The sequence below is a fragment of the Xiphophorus hellerii genome, chromosome 14, assembly GCF_003331165.1.
Source record: "Xiphophorus hellerii strain 12219 chromosome 14, Xiphophorus_hellerii-4.1, whole genome shotgun sequence".
In the NCBI taxonomy this organism is placed as follows: Eukaryota; Metazoa; Chordata; class Actinopteri; order Cyprinodontiformes; family Poeciliidae; genus Xiphophorus; species Xiphophorus hellerii.
This window is the reverse complement of record NC_045685.1, coordinates 10,213,447-10,227,255: the sequence shown is the minus strand read 5'-3', so window position 1 is coordinate 10,227,255 and position 13,809 is coordinate 10,213,447. Positions and strand designations below refer to the sequence as shown.

Genomic DNA, 13,809 nt, shown 5'->3' with positions numbered 1-13,809 from the left:
ATGTGCTCAGACAAACTGTTAAATTTAATATATTCATATATTTTTTTTTTTTACTGGAGTTAAAGTCCAGGAAAAGAAGAGAAAGTGTTCTCAGACAGACATCTGTCAGCACGCTTCAGCCTGTGCCGGTGCTCTGTGTCAATCGCAGTCCATCTACTTCCACTTCCCTCTTGTAAGCTGGTGAATAGGAGGTAACTGGATCCGGTAAAAAGGAAGCACTGTTTGAGGACATTTAACAAAAAAAACCTTCAACTCCTTCTTATAAAGGCAGGGAAGAACGAGTAATGTCTTTTTGCCGCGCTGCACCTCATTAGAAATCATCTCTTTAATATGTTTAATTATCCGATGTGGTCTTTGGCCGAAGTGGGCCCTGAAAAGGGATCTTCAGTATCTGATTTCTGGCTCATTCTATGTAACTGATTCTATAGATAACGTATCAAATAGCTTGTTGTTGCAAACAACATGAGAGTCGATATGCGACAAAGTGTGCTCTGACTGACCAGTGTCAGTTATTCTCCTGGAAGATGGCGCGGCGCTTGGTGGGGCTTTTTGTGCAGGGCGGGCCTTGTGTTTCCAGCCCTCGGAGGAGGTTAGAGTTTCCTAGGGGGGTCGTGAGAAAAAGGCCCACTCGGAGAAGAAAGGTTTTTGGCGTGAGCGCCACTCCGGAGTTTACGGGTTACGACTAAACATCAAGATCGGAGAAAGTCAAACCTGAAACCCGAACCTGGCTCGGTTACGCTACGGTGAGAGGCATGACAGGGACAACTGAGAAAACATCAAAACACTTGCAATTGATTGAATAAATGAACTTGAACTTGATGCTGGACATATGCTCTTACCACCATCTACTCTTATTCTACCCCGAACATTAATTAGCTTCCTGGAGCTCAGTGAACAGACTTTAAAAAACTTTTGTTAGCTTATAAGTGAATGGCTTAGCACCAACATACATACACCACAAATCTGGAACAAACCTCCAGAAAACTGCAAAACACAGAGTTCCTTTAAATCAAGGCAAAAAACTCACCTGTTTCGAGTTGCCTCTGATTCATAATGACTGGAACATTGATAAATATATTTGATATGTCTTTGTTAGGGGCTGCACAGTGGCGCAGTTGGTAGCACTGTTGCCTCGCAGCGAGAAGGTCCTGGGTTTGACCCCGGCACAGGGTCTTTCTGCATGGAGTTTGCATGTTCTCCCTGTGCTCCCGACCCCACTAGGGACAAAGGTGTTAGAAAATAGATGGATGGATGTCTTTGTTAGATGATGGCATTTTACAAAATGTAATGTGTATTATTTGCTTCATAACTGGTGACTGAATAATTTTTTTTAACGTAAAATGCCTTGTTGCTGAAATGTTTTATACAAATAAACTTGGCTAACTTGATAATGGTGTCAGTACAACATGTGAGGAACATTTTTTATGTCCTTCCTGGCTGTATGAAAAAGTGCGTCATGTTATGTCAAATCATTTCTGCTTCATTTGAAGGTACACCCACTCCTGTGTTAAACCCTGAGTGAAAAATCTTTTAATAATGAGATGGAGAAATTTCAGACTGTGAAAAAATGTGAATATCCTTGAAAAAAAAGTCTTTTTTTCTTACCGCTACTGTGTCAAATCGTTATCTAGCTGAAGAAAACCAGAAGAAATTTTAAGTGGCTTTGAAAATATTCATACTTCTAGAACTTTCCCACATTATGTCATGAAGGACCACAAAACAGTGCAGAGTTAGAAGTGTTAAGAAAAAAATGACGCTTATAAGTAAGTTTGGACAGTATGGCTGAAAACCATATCACAATATAAAGGTTTTGTATCAGTCGATACTGATAACTATTGATTAGTTTTTTGTTTCAAATATCTGAAATGTTGCCAAAGTGGTGGTGTGACCTTTCCTGTTTTATACAGTTTTCACTCTGTGTTATTGTTTTTTCATTTTTAAGCCAGTTACTCAACAGGTTGTTGCTAGGTAACCAAAGAGAGAGTGAGTTCATTGATGCCATCAACCTTGCTTAGCTGACCATGAGACGTTGAGACTTTAAAGTCTGTCCTCCGCCTACATCTCCCAGAATGCTGTGAGGCTCTGGATCGTAGTTCAACGAAATTAATTAATATTCTATCAGGCGTATTTTCTATTGATACTGATCACGTGTCTATTGCAATATATGTTGTTATAGACAACATATATATGCAATATACTGCATATATTGCAATACATTGTCTATTGCAATATATGTTGTTATTGATTTATTATTTAGCCCTAGCAAAGAAATCCATGGTTACTCTGGGGGAGCTGCAGGATTCCACAGCTCAGGTGGGACAATCTGTTCACGGGACAAGCTGTGCATGGCACAAATCTGGCTTTTATGGAAAATGGAAGAAAGAAATTGTTGAAAGAAAAAAATATATTTAAAATGTATTCTTTTGCTGAGCATTTTCAGAAAGGAGACACACCAAGCATTCAACACACGGCGAATTTGCGTGGAACAGTGGAGAAACAAGGGGACACGTCACCAAATGTGTAGCCAAGGTCTGTTTTAATTTATGGCTCCGAAACAAACATACATGTTGTTAATTGCACGTATGTGGAAAATTCCAGTGTTATAAAATCCAGATTTGAAGGAACTGATTGTATAATAAGCAATACCTGCAGTACCGTAGCAAATTTCAGGCCCTGATCAGAATATTGAGCTGTTTATTAGTCAATAATGAAAAAACTCATGAGACAAATATAATATTTTTGCTTAAAAAAAAAGGATCTTAAACTAGAAATGGTGCTAATCTGATTCAGTGACCACATCAGAGTCAATACCGATGTAACAATTCTTCATTTGGTGTTTGATAGAAACAGCAAGAAAATACTAGAAAATATTAGTAATTGTCTCATAAATATATCATAATTTTATGCTCATTGAGAAAAAACACTTTTTTTTGCTTCTGTACTATCTGAGGAACTGGTAGTGACTGGATTAAAGAAAACTGTCACAACAGAGAGTTCTCGTGAGCCAGAGTTTGTTTACCAGCCCCAGCCGCACAAACTGAGCTGCTGTTGCCATTAATAATGAATAATGCATTTTCGGCAAGGCCATCCAGATACAGGACTTTTGCTCACATAATCTTCCTTTCCCCAGTCGGTTTTTAATCCACCGTCTGCTGGAATCTGGCTATCGGACATCTACAAGTAGATGAAAACGTTCGCACCGAGGGCGGACTCCTGGAGCCGGGCCCAAACCCCGACAAAACCCTCGTCCATCTGTCTGCGTCTGGCAGCGGGGGCTGTGGTCAAAAGCACACTTAATAGTCCAACACAAATGAAAGCTCTTTTTATTTTGCACATGGGATAAAGAGCTCCTCACAATTAATTTTTCAGTAATGCTTTGAAGCCTCCCCTGCTGCAGAAACAAGCTCTCCTACAAATCACTAATACAAAAGTGACTCTTCCATCTGCTGACGAATTTAATCGGACCCAATCATATTTATCTTTTAGTTCTGAAAATAGTTCACAAGCTCTTTTTATTACCCCTTTTAATATCACTTTTGAGCTAAAAAAAAAAAAAAATGCAGCTGTTTTTCTTTTGGTATGTATGAAAGGGTTTCCAAATTAAAATCAGTCCAATTCAAATTCACAAAATTGGTTTGTAAATGACAGATGGTAAGTACGTGTTTTTTCACCAGTGTTACACATGAATATGGAATAGTTGCAGTTGAAACCAGATATTTAACCACACTGTAGAAAGAGACCTTTTTCGTAACGGTTCGACGTTAAATCAGACTAAACTTTTACCGCAGCATTTTAGGTCACATTGGGGTAACTTTTTTTTCACTATGTCCTTCAAATTCACAAGTTAACATACATTAAAATTACAAATAGATGTGCGAGGATAACAACATTTCCTGGACGATAAATTGTTCCAGAAATTATTACGATAAACAATAATATTGTTATTTTGAGACGATTTTCAAGTAATGTATAAAAGTATATCGATAATGGCATGATAACATAAGTTCCCCCTCTCAAAGATGCATTTTGTAAAGAACACTTAACAATGGAACTGGAAGGTATTTTTTTAAATGTCATCAAAAACGATAAAACGGAAAAAAAAAAAAAAACTTACAACAAAAACCAATAATAAAATGGATTATCGTGTCTCTAAACAAAATTGCCCTTCAAAAAATGTTAATCATCACAATAATAATGAGCAAGCTCATTTTAATTTATCATTAAAATTAACTGATTAATTGCTGACCGCGACAGGCTTAATTACAATGCATTTACACAATTTAAAAAAGCCCAGATTACGATCACATAGCTTCACAAGCTTCTAGCAGAATAATATGAAACAACTGAATTAAATGGATGGAGGTACACCAAATATCTCAAACACAACACTTCCTTGTGTGACATCATGAAGAAATAAATTTTAAAAAGGAATCAAGCATGATACCAGAAAGAGAACAATGAACTAAACTGTTGATCCTTGGGGATCATTTTTCAGATACGTAAACGTTCATCTACTCAAACTATTAAATGTACAATGACGGAAATATCCAGGTACCGTACCGTTCAGGAAGGAGATGTGTTTTTTGTCCCAGAGGAAAACATGTTTTGGTGTGCGCATCAGTCCCTAGAACAAAAAGCAAAAGACTCTATTAAGATGTTGGCCGAAGCTGGAGAGAGAGCGTCATTACCCGCTCGACTTCTTTGTGGATGTGGGCTGAAAAGCCGCTCAACGACGAAGAAGCCAAAACTTCAAAAAACTGATTAGAGTCTGGAAATACATTAAAAGAAAAAAACCTTTGATTTTAGTCTGATGAAAATGAAGTTTAAGTGTTTGGCTGTAATAACAATTGATACAAAAATTTGAAAGTTTGAAACAGCATCCAGCTGGTGGCAAAATAGATGGCATAATCTGTAACCTTTCCCCAAGACATCAGCAAGGCAGATAAAGCTTAGGCACAAATACGTTTTCCAAATGGACAATGATCATAAGCATACCACTAAATTAGTTACAAAGGGGCTAAAGGACAACAAAAACAATGTCTTGGACTCTGATCTCAATCCCCTAGAAAATTTATGGGAAGATTTGTGAAAGTAAGGTGGCCTACAAACCTACAAACCTACAAACTGGACTCGGTTACACCAGTTCTGTCAGAAGGAAAGGGCCTCAGCCCAAAACACTTAACCTAAGCCAGACAGTCCACAGGCAATGCTACCAAAAATATTCTCTTTGCTTTAACATGAGAGTAAAAAAAAAAGAAAGAAAAAAGGTTACTTGTCTATTTACAGATTTCAACTGCAACCTCACACAACTTCTCAAACGTCCTCGTTTCTTGGGAAACAATGAGTTTAATTTCCCAAAAGTAATTTTTCTGATCAGTCTATTTAATCAAGGAGGCTTTTTATTACCATCAGGAGCTACCCACACTAAGAAAGATGGAGCTGACCGGCCACCCTGAAACGCTGCAGTCATAACCGATGGCTTATGATGAGACATGTGCACACAGGCAGCTTCCTCTCAGTCCATGGAGGACCAAAAAAAAGACATCACTCACCATCTGTGCTCCAGTAAGATTGTCTCTTTATTTTCCGTGTGCGGGCTTTCATGTGAGGCTGAGCTTCGTTTTGAAAGCACATTTGACCTCCAAAAAAAAAAGAGGAAAAACAAAGATGCTGCCCTTCTTTTCCCCCCAAATCCTTATCTGGAGGATTTCATTTTTTTTCCTTTTATTTTTTTGTTGCTCATCACTTTTCATCAGTGCAAGTCCAAGTTTCATCTTACTTGCCTTGGCAGGTTAAATAACAAATAAAGGGGATTAAGGAAGTCATTTTGGAAAAAGGGAAAAAAAAGCAGGTTATCTGAGGTTTTTTTTAACTGTGTTTTGTAGGATTTGCAGCTTCACTTGCAGTCAGTTCTGTGGTTAAAACGAACACTTTTTGGGGGGGGATTTCTTCCTAATTAAACTCATTTAGAGGTCACAGGATTTTCACTGATCTTTTTAAAAATATTAATGCTCACATTTGCCTCATCTGACCTCAAAACCCCCAAAACTACAACTTTAAAACCGCATCTCTAAACAGCTCCACAGGGACTTTGATGAATGGCTGGAGCTTGACTATATGCTATCTAATCTGACCGGTTTTGTTCTCGGCGAGGCGGTAAGCACTGCAGTCTGGCTCTGGGCCCTTAAAACTCAGATCCTCAGGGTCACCGTGCTCCTTGCAACGCACAGGACTGTATGTCTTTGTCTACTACTGTATAAATAAACAGTTTTCTCGGAGAGCTGGCCTTTAAAGGGCACCTAGAGTCTGATAACGTCTCACACCAGCAGCATGGAGCGAGAACCAATTCATTTTCTTTTATGAAGTTTGCCGTGCTTTTGCGTCTGGACGTTTTTTTTTGTTGTCTTGTGTTCAAATGTTTATGGAAAGGCCATAAACACAAACCAGCAAAAATGTTTATGAACTGCGACTCTGCTGAGCTTATTATATGAACTAGTTGAAACGCTCTGAAGAATGTTTGTAAATGGCTTAATGGAGAAACGTTGTGATGACGTGTTGAAGGCGGAGTGTGGGAAAAGAGCAGGAGCTTCTTAAAGAGACAGAGGCCCAATTTCAAGGTGTCAAATTGAGAAGTTGAATTTTGTTTAATTCATGTTTGAAAATGCTATATAAACTCAATATCTTACCAAGTATTTTCTCTGGTTTCCAGAGCAAGTATCTTAGTACACTTGAAGTAAAACAAAACTAACTTTTCAGAAAGAAAGAGGAGTTTGTTTTCAGTAAATAAGTCCTTAATATTGGGGGGGTTTTTTTAAAGTACTTATTGTACTGGCAGATTATTTCACTATTTCATTTTTACCACGTTACAGGTGAAATAATATTAAGGATTTATTGATTTAAAACAAGCTCTCAAGTTTTGTCTTATTTCAAGTGTAGTAGGATATTTGCACTAGAAACAAGATCAAAAATATTACGTAAGATGTGACATACTGTAGCTCCTTAATTGTGCTATAAAATGGAAAAAACATAAAACTGTCCCTCAAACTAGATATTATCTAAAGCTTATTCTGTATTTTATCGCAAGCTTGAGTCTAAATAACATTTAAAGATAGCAGTAAATGTTAGGGCTGGCAATAATTCTTGCTTTTCTGTTTCAAATAAAAGCACTCCACACTTATTTGTTTAAAATTTCTGCGATATTATTGAGATAGAGAAAAACAATGGTATTTTTTACTCAAGGCTGACTGCTCTATCTCCTTGTTTTCAAATTCATTTCCATTTCAACTGTCTAAACAGAGAATTTATCACTCTGTCTATATTTTCAAGGACTTCTAAATAACATGCAGTTGTTAGAACAAGTTTCCTTCAGCTCTTTTTATTTATTTACTTTTTCTTTTTTTTTTTTTTGCTAACCTGAAGTCGCAGTGATGCAGACAAAGAGATAATCCAGACTGACCGGAGAAGCAGTGGACAAGTTGATGGAGGTGGAAAAAAAGACACACAATGATCAACCTAAATAGATAAATCTGGTCAGCTAAGGTGGTAAAATCCTCATTGGAAAAGACGAGAAAACTAGTACAGCGTTTTATTTATCGCAGATTGTTCTCTGATACCACTGCTTATCTATGTTACACACAACGTGGAACGTTCCTCGGAGCAAATCCATCTGTATCTGTTTAATCCTTACACAGACACAGGTGCTTCCCTACAGTGTTCAATAGGCCATCACAAGGCAGCACAGAGATAAACAATAAATACACTCAGACTCAAAACCTGCATGGTTTCAGACAGTAGAAACTGAAGAAACAGCACATGCATGTGGCAACCATGCATCTTCATTCTGCTAAGCAAAAGTCCTAACAATTGCACCAACATGCAAACAAGATCTATACAGCATAAAATGGACATAAAAGATATTTACATGTAAATGTCAAGTGAGGAGACTTCTAAATAGAGTTAGAAGTTTTTTCTTCTAATTCTTTGCAGGATGCAAAGTGACAAAGAGCGAAGGGAGCCTGGTGGGCGGCCACTCAGAGTCAGCTTCTCTCCTATTGGTCAAGATTCGAGCTTTAAGTTGTGAAAGTTCCTTTTTTTTATTGTTTATTTGATGCAATATTTGCCAGAAATTTATTGCAGAAAATATATTGTTCTGGAAAAAGACTGTGCGTTAACAGATGAGGGAGAAAGAAGGGATGGAGGCAGGAGAGAAGAAAAAGGCACCAAAATTATTAAATATGCAACTAAAACAGTTGCAGGAAATAAGCAACAAAAAGCAAAGCAAACAGTTTAGTGGTGCCGTCTCAGCAAACACAGAGATGATCTGAGCAATTTAACTGCTTACGACTATTATTTGAACAAAGCTGTTGCTATGGAGAGAGATGCAGCTGAGAAGACAGAGAACTGACTGAGAAAAGAGAGCCATAGATGCAGCTACACAGAAAGAAATGTCTTCAGCTAAATGTGATAAGATATATAGTTAATCTGACAAGTACTACAATGTATTCCTGAATACTTTTCCATGCTTACAGGGTTGAAACGATTCCTCGAGTGATTCGAGTACCTCGATTATTAAGATTCCTCAAGGAAAATTCACCTGCCTCGAAGCTTCGTTAAGTTATGTTTTATTATTTAATGCACCGTGTTCCGGCCGGGTCGATATTAGCGTTGTTCAGCGCGCTCACTTCCGCCTGAGTTGTTGACGAAAGCTAACTGTTAGCAGCACAACGTCCAATTTTCAAGTTCGGCCTGGCAGGATTTTACCGATTCATGATAACGTCCGGGTTTTTGTAGTTTTTCTGGGGACCAATGAACATCCTTAAAATGACGGGAGCGATGTCTGGAGAACGGCAGCTTTTCTGCTCTCAGAGCTGCTGGTTCAGAGCGAACGGCGGGATTATTTATGCAGGTGAGCGGATAGACTGAACACTGCGGACGGTTGTGCTTCAGATGCGTAGTTTTACGGACGAACCGGAAAATAAATTTGATATCATCCCGGTCGCCACTAATGGGCGGTGAAGCGCATCGTGACGTTACATACCGGGTAGATGTTTCTGTGTGTGACGAACGAAGGTGCCAAATCCCGTCGCTATTATTGCTGAACACAAAAGCTATAAATGTCTGGGCAAGGTGAGAGTTCATCTATTAAAATGACTGAAGATGAATACATAAACCAAAAGCTGGAGTATAGACAAGCGTATTTGTCAGCCTGCCTCTTTATTAAGAAATGTAATATAATTTCAGATCTTTGTACAACTTTTCTTCAGGTTAACTTAGAAAGTGAGCTATTATTGTTACAAGTTAATTTTCTAAAATACAGAAAAGTTATTCTTAGGGAAGCTCAAATGTGAAAAATTGGACTGATGTTGATATGCAATAGTAACACTGCTGTTATGTTAGATTTACCAATGTTTTATTTTTTTATCCGATTACTCGATTAATCGTAAGAATAATCGATAGATTACTCGATTACTAAAATATTTGTTTACAACAGCCCTACTTACATGTATGTTTTTCCTCTAAGCTCTGAGTTATTTGGTGGAAGACATGAAGCAGAGAAAACCAAACAGGTAGAGAGACAAGAGAGAGCAGCTAGAATAGCAACTAGGAAGGAGAGTGCGTGAATCCTCCTCATGTGAAGCATGTATTTCAAACAGTGAATTTCAGCCTCTCAGTGCCGTATAAAGCATTCTTTGTCATAGTACTGCTGGTTACAATAAAGAGATGACAAACTGAAAATTCACACCAGATAACAGGAGAAACCATAACATTGTATCACATAAATTAGAAAATGAAAACTGCCATTAAGTGTTATGCTTGACTTTTAAGCACTGATTTTTATTTTTTTAAATAACCATGAGCACAAACTGCATACTGTTGACAATCACCAGTGACAAAGATCAGGTGGTAAATGTTTGAATGCTTAGGGTTGAAACTAACAAGTATTTTAGTAACAGATTATTCTGACGATTTATTGACCAATCATATTAAAAAATGGCACAATACAGATTTTTTCGTTTAACCACGTAAGCCTTTAGAAATACAATAAAATATTTAAATGAGTAAGAGATCCAATTCCTTTTTTAAATAAGAAATTAAAAAGTTTAAAGGTAATTGAAAATCTTTATTCCTTTAGTGAACACTTGATTATTTGCAGCAAAGGATGTATCTGCAGCCAACTCTTCCCCCCCCCCCAAAAAAACAAAAAACACTTCTGGCATCAACATGTGAAAAGCTTCGTCTTTTCTGCTCGACTTAACTTCAGTACTGTGTAGGGTTAATCTGTTGTTAATTTTGTGGGTTAACCAGTTAATGATTGGATATCTAAAGGTGCTTAATAGGAGATTCTTTTCAGAATTTGAACTGGGTGAAGCTAAAACTATGCCACCTGCGGAGTTTTGACCAAATGTATTGGCCTACTTACAGTATTTGCACAGTTTTAGCATTAGTGTCATTGTATTGTTCTGTCAGAAAATTGCCATTTTTTTTTATCTGTATACTCCAGTTAACGATTAATCAGTTAATCATTACTGTAAATTAGTTGGCGATTATTTCAACACTCGATTAATCACGATTAATTTGATTAATCGTTCTAGCCCTAAAATGTTTTTTCTTTTTTTATATATTAATAAAACTTTTCCTTAAAACCAGTCCTGGCACAAAATCAAAGCAGTTTTAATCTAGAAATTATCCAGATGTAAGCAGTAGTGGCTTCTTTAGCGTACTCTATAACAGAACACCCTGTTATAACATGGCCCGCATCGCTACAACATGAACATTTGTTAAATGTGATTATAAAATAATATCTGGCTGACGGACTCTGAAAATAAGTGGCATTAATTTAGATCTACTATTCTGCTATAAAAGAAGAGATTTCAGAATATGATGAATAAAAGAATCCCCTCTTTCTTGCTGAGAACGGAGTTTATTGATCGTTGAGCTTGTGATGCGAAGCCGAACACGCAGAGAGCATTTCACGGGTCCAGAGAATAAGTGAAATGAGAAGCAGCAGAAAAAAAGGCAAATATCACACCATGAGTAAAAAAAGCCGAAGATGAAAAACAGAGATATCTCAGAAAACGGGTATTGATCCAAATTCACAATGGAAGCCTGCACACAGCCGGACCAAAGTTCCTGCCGTGACCTTTTATGGAGGCTGGAAGGATTGCTGGAAGTCAGCAGAAAGTTTCAAGAAAGGCACACAGGTTGGGTGGAGTGTGTCACTTTTATATGGTGCTTTTATAATGTTTCAGATCTTAGAGGTCTTTTAAAACCTGCGTCAGCTCAGACTAAAGCAGCATTTTGCTGGGAACATTAAGAAAGTGAATCGTCTTTTACTTTGTGCTTTTTTTTTTTAAACTTATGGCATTACTGTCTTAGTCAACAGGCACTAGGCTTCAATTTGCTGTCTTTATCCAACCAACAGGAATTAAAAATATCCTCAGCAAAGAGAAATAAATTGACTTTCTATCCGACTCCTAGAAATTGGATTTACTACAGGATGAAATATCAAATTACTCAACTGAGAAATCATAAAGTCTATTTATTTATTCACATTTAGTTTCTGGATGTGGTTCTAAATAATTGTCTTTAATTGATTGGTTTAATTGGTTGGTCAAATTTATAACTGATTTGTATAATTACATAAATCACAGAACTTGCTGATGTAAGACATTTCAAGCAAACTAATCAAACTTGTTATCCGTTTAGAACTTAAAGATGCAACTACAGGTATGTTGGGGTTTTTTTAAGAAAACATATCTAGACTGACTAAAACACAGCAGGATGATAGGCTTTGGTTTTCCAGATGAAGATTTTACAAATTAAAAAGATTTTAAGAAAAACCCTGCTAAATTGGCTTTGTGTTGGTTTGGGCTGATGACATCACAAAAGGCAGAAAAAGAGGAGTTCTGACATTATGCGTTTGAGTTGGATTTTTCCGAACTTTAACTGGTATGAATCTGTTTATAAACCTGCTTGAACTTTTTGTTTTTCATCTCTCATGGTCTTTGACACTGAAATGCATGTTCAAAAACCACTTTCATGTGCTTTCCTGCTGACAAATGTATCTTCAGTGCAAGCAGCATTCTCAGATACGGCTAGTTAGTTTTGCTGCACCCACACATAAAGACCATTGAAGGGCGGATTTGATTTTTTTTTTAAAAAGCCAACATAAAGAGAAAGAAACAACAAAAATACAAACGGACAAAGCAAAATAATAAATAAACCTGTTATCAGCTTCCTTTTACCTCATGTGATGTCACCAGACAAATGTGCTTGTGTGGAAGCTTGATTGTGGGAATTAAGATTTTTTTTTTCACAATTAAATAATTTACAACAAAACAGCAAAAGAAAATTTAAAAAAGGTCAATAACATGCTATAGTAGCTATAGGCTACTTGATTTTTACGGAAATGTCTGGGTACAGGCTATAATTCACTAAGAAGTATAACCTCCAGGAGAGTAGATGGAAAAAGTCCAGTCAAGCTACATAAACCCATCAACTAATGGAAAGTTTTCACATATGCGCGGTGGAAAATATTGAACAGTGAGAGCAGGGGGAGCCCGACAATAAACAATTTCTTGTTAATTGTCCTCCGGGTGCAAAGCTGGTTTCCACTAATAATTTCTCCTTTTTGCAAGGGGTTCTAGCGGATTTAATTTTTAAACACAGGTGTTTAAACATTGAGGCGCAGAACGAACAAGCTTACATCAATCATCACGCCACAAGCTCCGGGCACTGAAGGAGACGGTCACCATCCACCGACTGACGGCGCTCCGTGTACAACACAGAGAGTTACAGGACAAAATAAACATTCAAACCCCCCCCCCCGGAGGTCTCACTCCACCAAATCTGGGACACGCCAAATTGGGATTATTCTTTAGGGTAAAAAATCACTCCGCCGCCAATCTCAGGCAAATGACACGCATGTCCTCTGGAGGGGAGGAGAGGAGAGGAGAGTGTCAGCTCGGATCCACGAATCCGCTCTTATCCAAACTGCCCTCAAACGAGTTAAGTGTCCCGTTTTTAAAAAAAAAAAAAAAACAGGGAAAAACAAATAAAAAAACAAAACAAAAACGAAGCAACACCTCTAAATGATCCCCATCGCGTGTCCCACCGGACCCTTCATCACATCTACATCACATTAAGACCCGCTACAGCAGCAGACATGGAGGGCAGAGATGCTGTCATTACACAATGGGAGCGAACCGTTACCCACCTTCATCCCGCGGCGGCGTTCACATATAACGGCCGTGTGGCGGTGATTCCTCCCGCCGGTGCTGGACGTCCCTGCCCGCTCCTCTCCTCTCCGTCTCCGGCTGGCTTTGCACGGCAGGGAAGCCTCCGGTGCTCCCCCGGAGTGTGTCCGGGCTCGGGGAGCTGTCTGGTTATTGTTCGGGTGTCTCGGCTCTGACTCCTCGCAGCGGTTGCCTCCCTCTGACTGGGGTGGGTGTGTGTGTGTGTGTGGATGTCCCTCCGTCGTAAAGTAGCCAATGCGCGCGCGCTGGTGCTTGTGACGCATGGTAGCGTTCAGTTGGCACGCGCGCTTACACGTTCATAATAAAACAGAGGCAGAAAAAGCGCATTAATACGTGAGGGAAAGCGAGGGAATACTAATCTAGTCGGAGGGGTAAAGTGTTAAAACCGAGCAGAAGTAAAAGCAAAGGAGCTCAAATCGCTACTCAGGTTATAATTAAAGGATGCTTATTTAAAATATGGCCCGAGGGCGACTTGTAGTGTAGTAGCCGCTTTATTATTATTATTCCATGTTTTGCATATTTGGCTGTGTGATTGAAAATAGTACGTTTGGTT

General features: G+C 38.3%; 1 protein-coding gene across 1 annotated transcript in view; it reads right to left on the bottom strand.

Annotated features, from left to right (window-relative positions):
- Positions 1-13,548, bottom strand: part of gal3st3 (galactose-3-O-sulfotransferase 3) — a 34,235-nt gene extending 20,687 nt beyond the window's left edge. Inside the window, exons 1-2 of the mRNA XM_032583429.1 lie at positions 13,217-13,548; positions 4,561-4,624 (exon numbers count right to left, since the gene is read on the bottom strand). Coding sequence (XP_032439320.1) covers positions 4,561-4,624; positions 13,217-13,519 — 367 coding nt within the window. The 5' untranslated portion in view covers positions 13,520-13,548. The remainder of the gene's footprint in view (positions 1-4,560; positions 4,625-13,216) is intronic.
- Between the last annotated feature and the right edge of the window lie 261 nt (positions 13,549-13,809).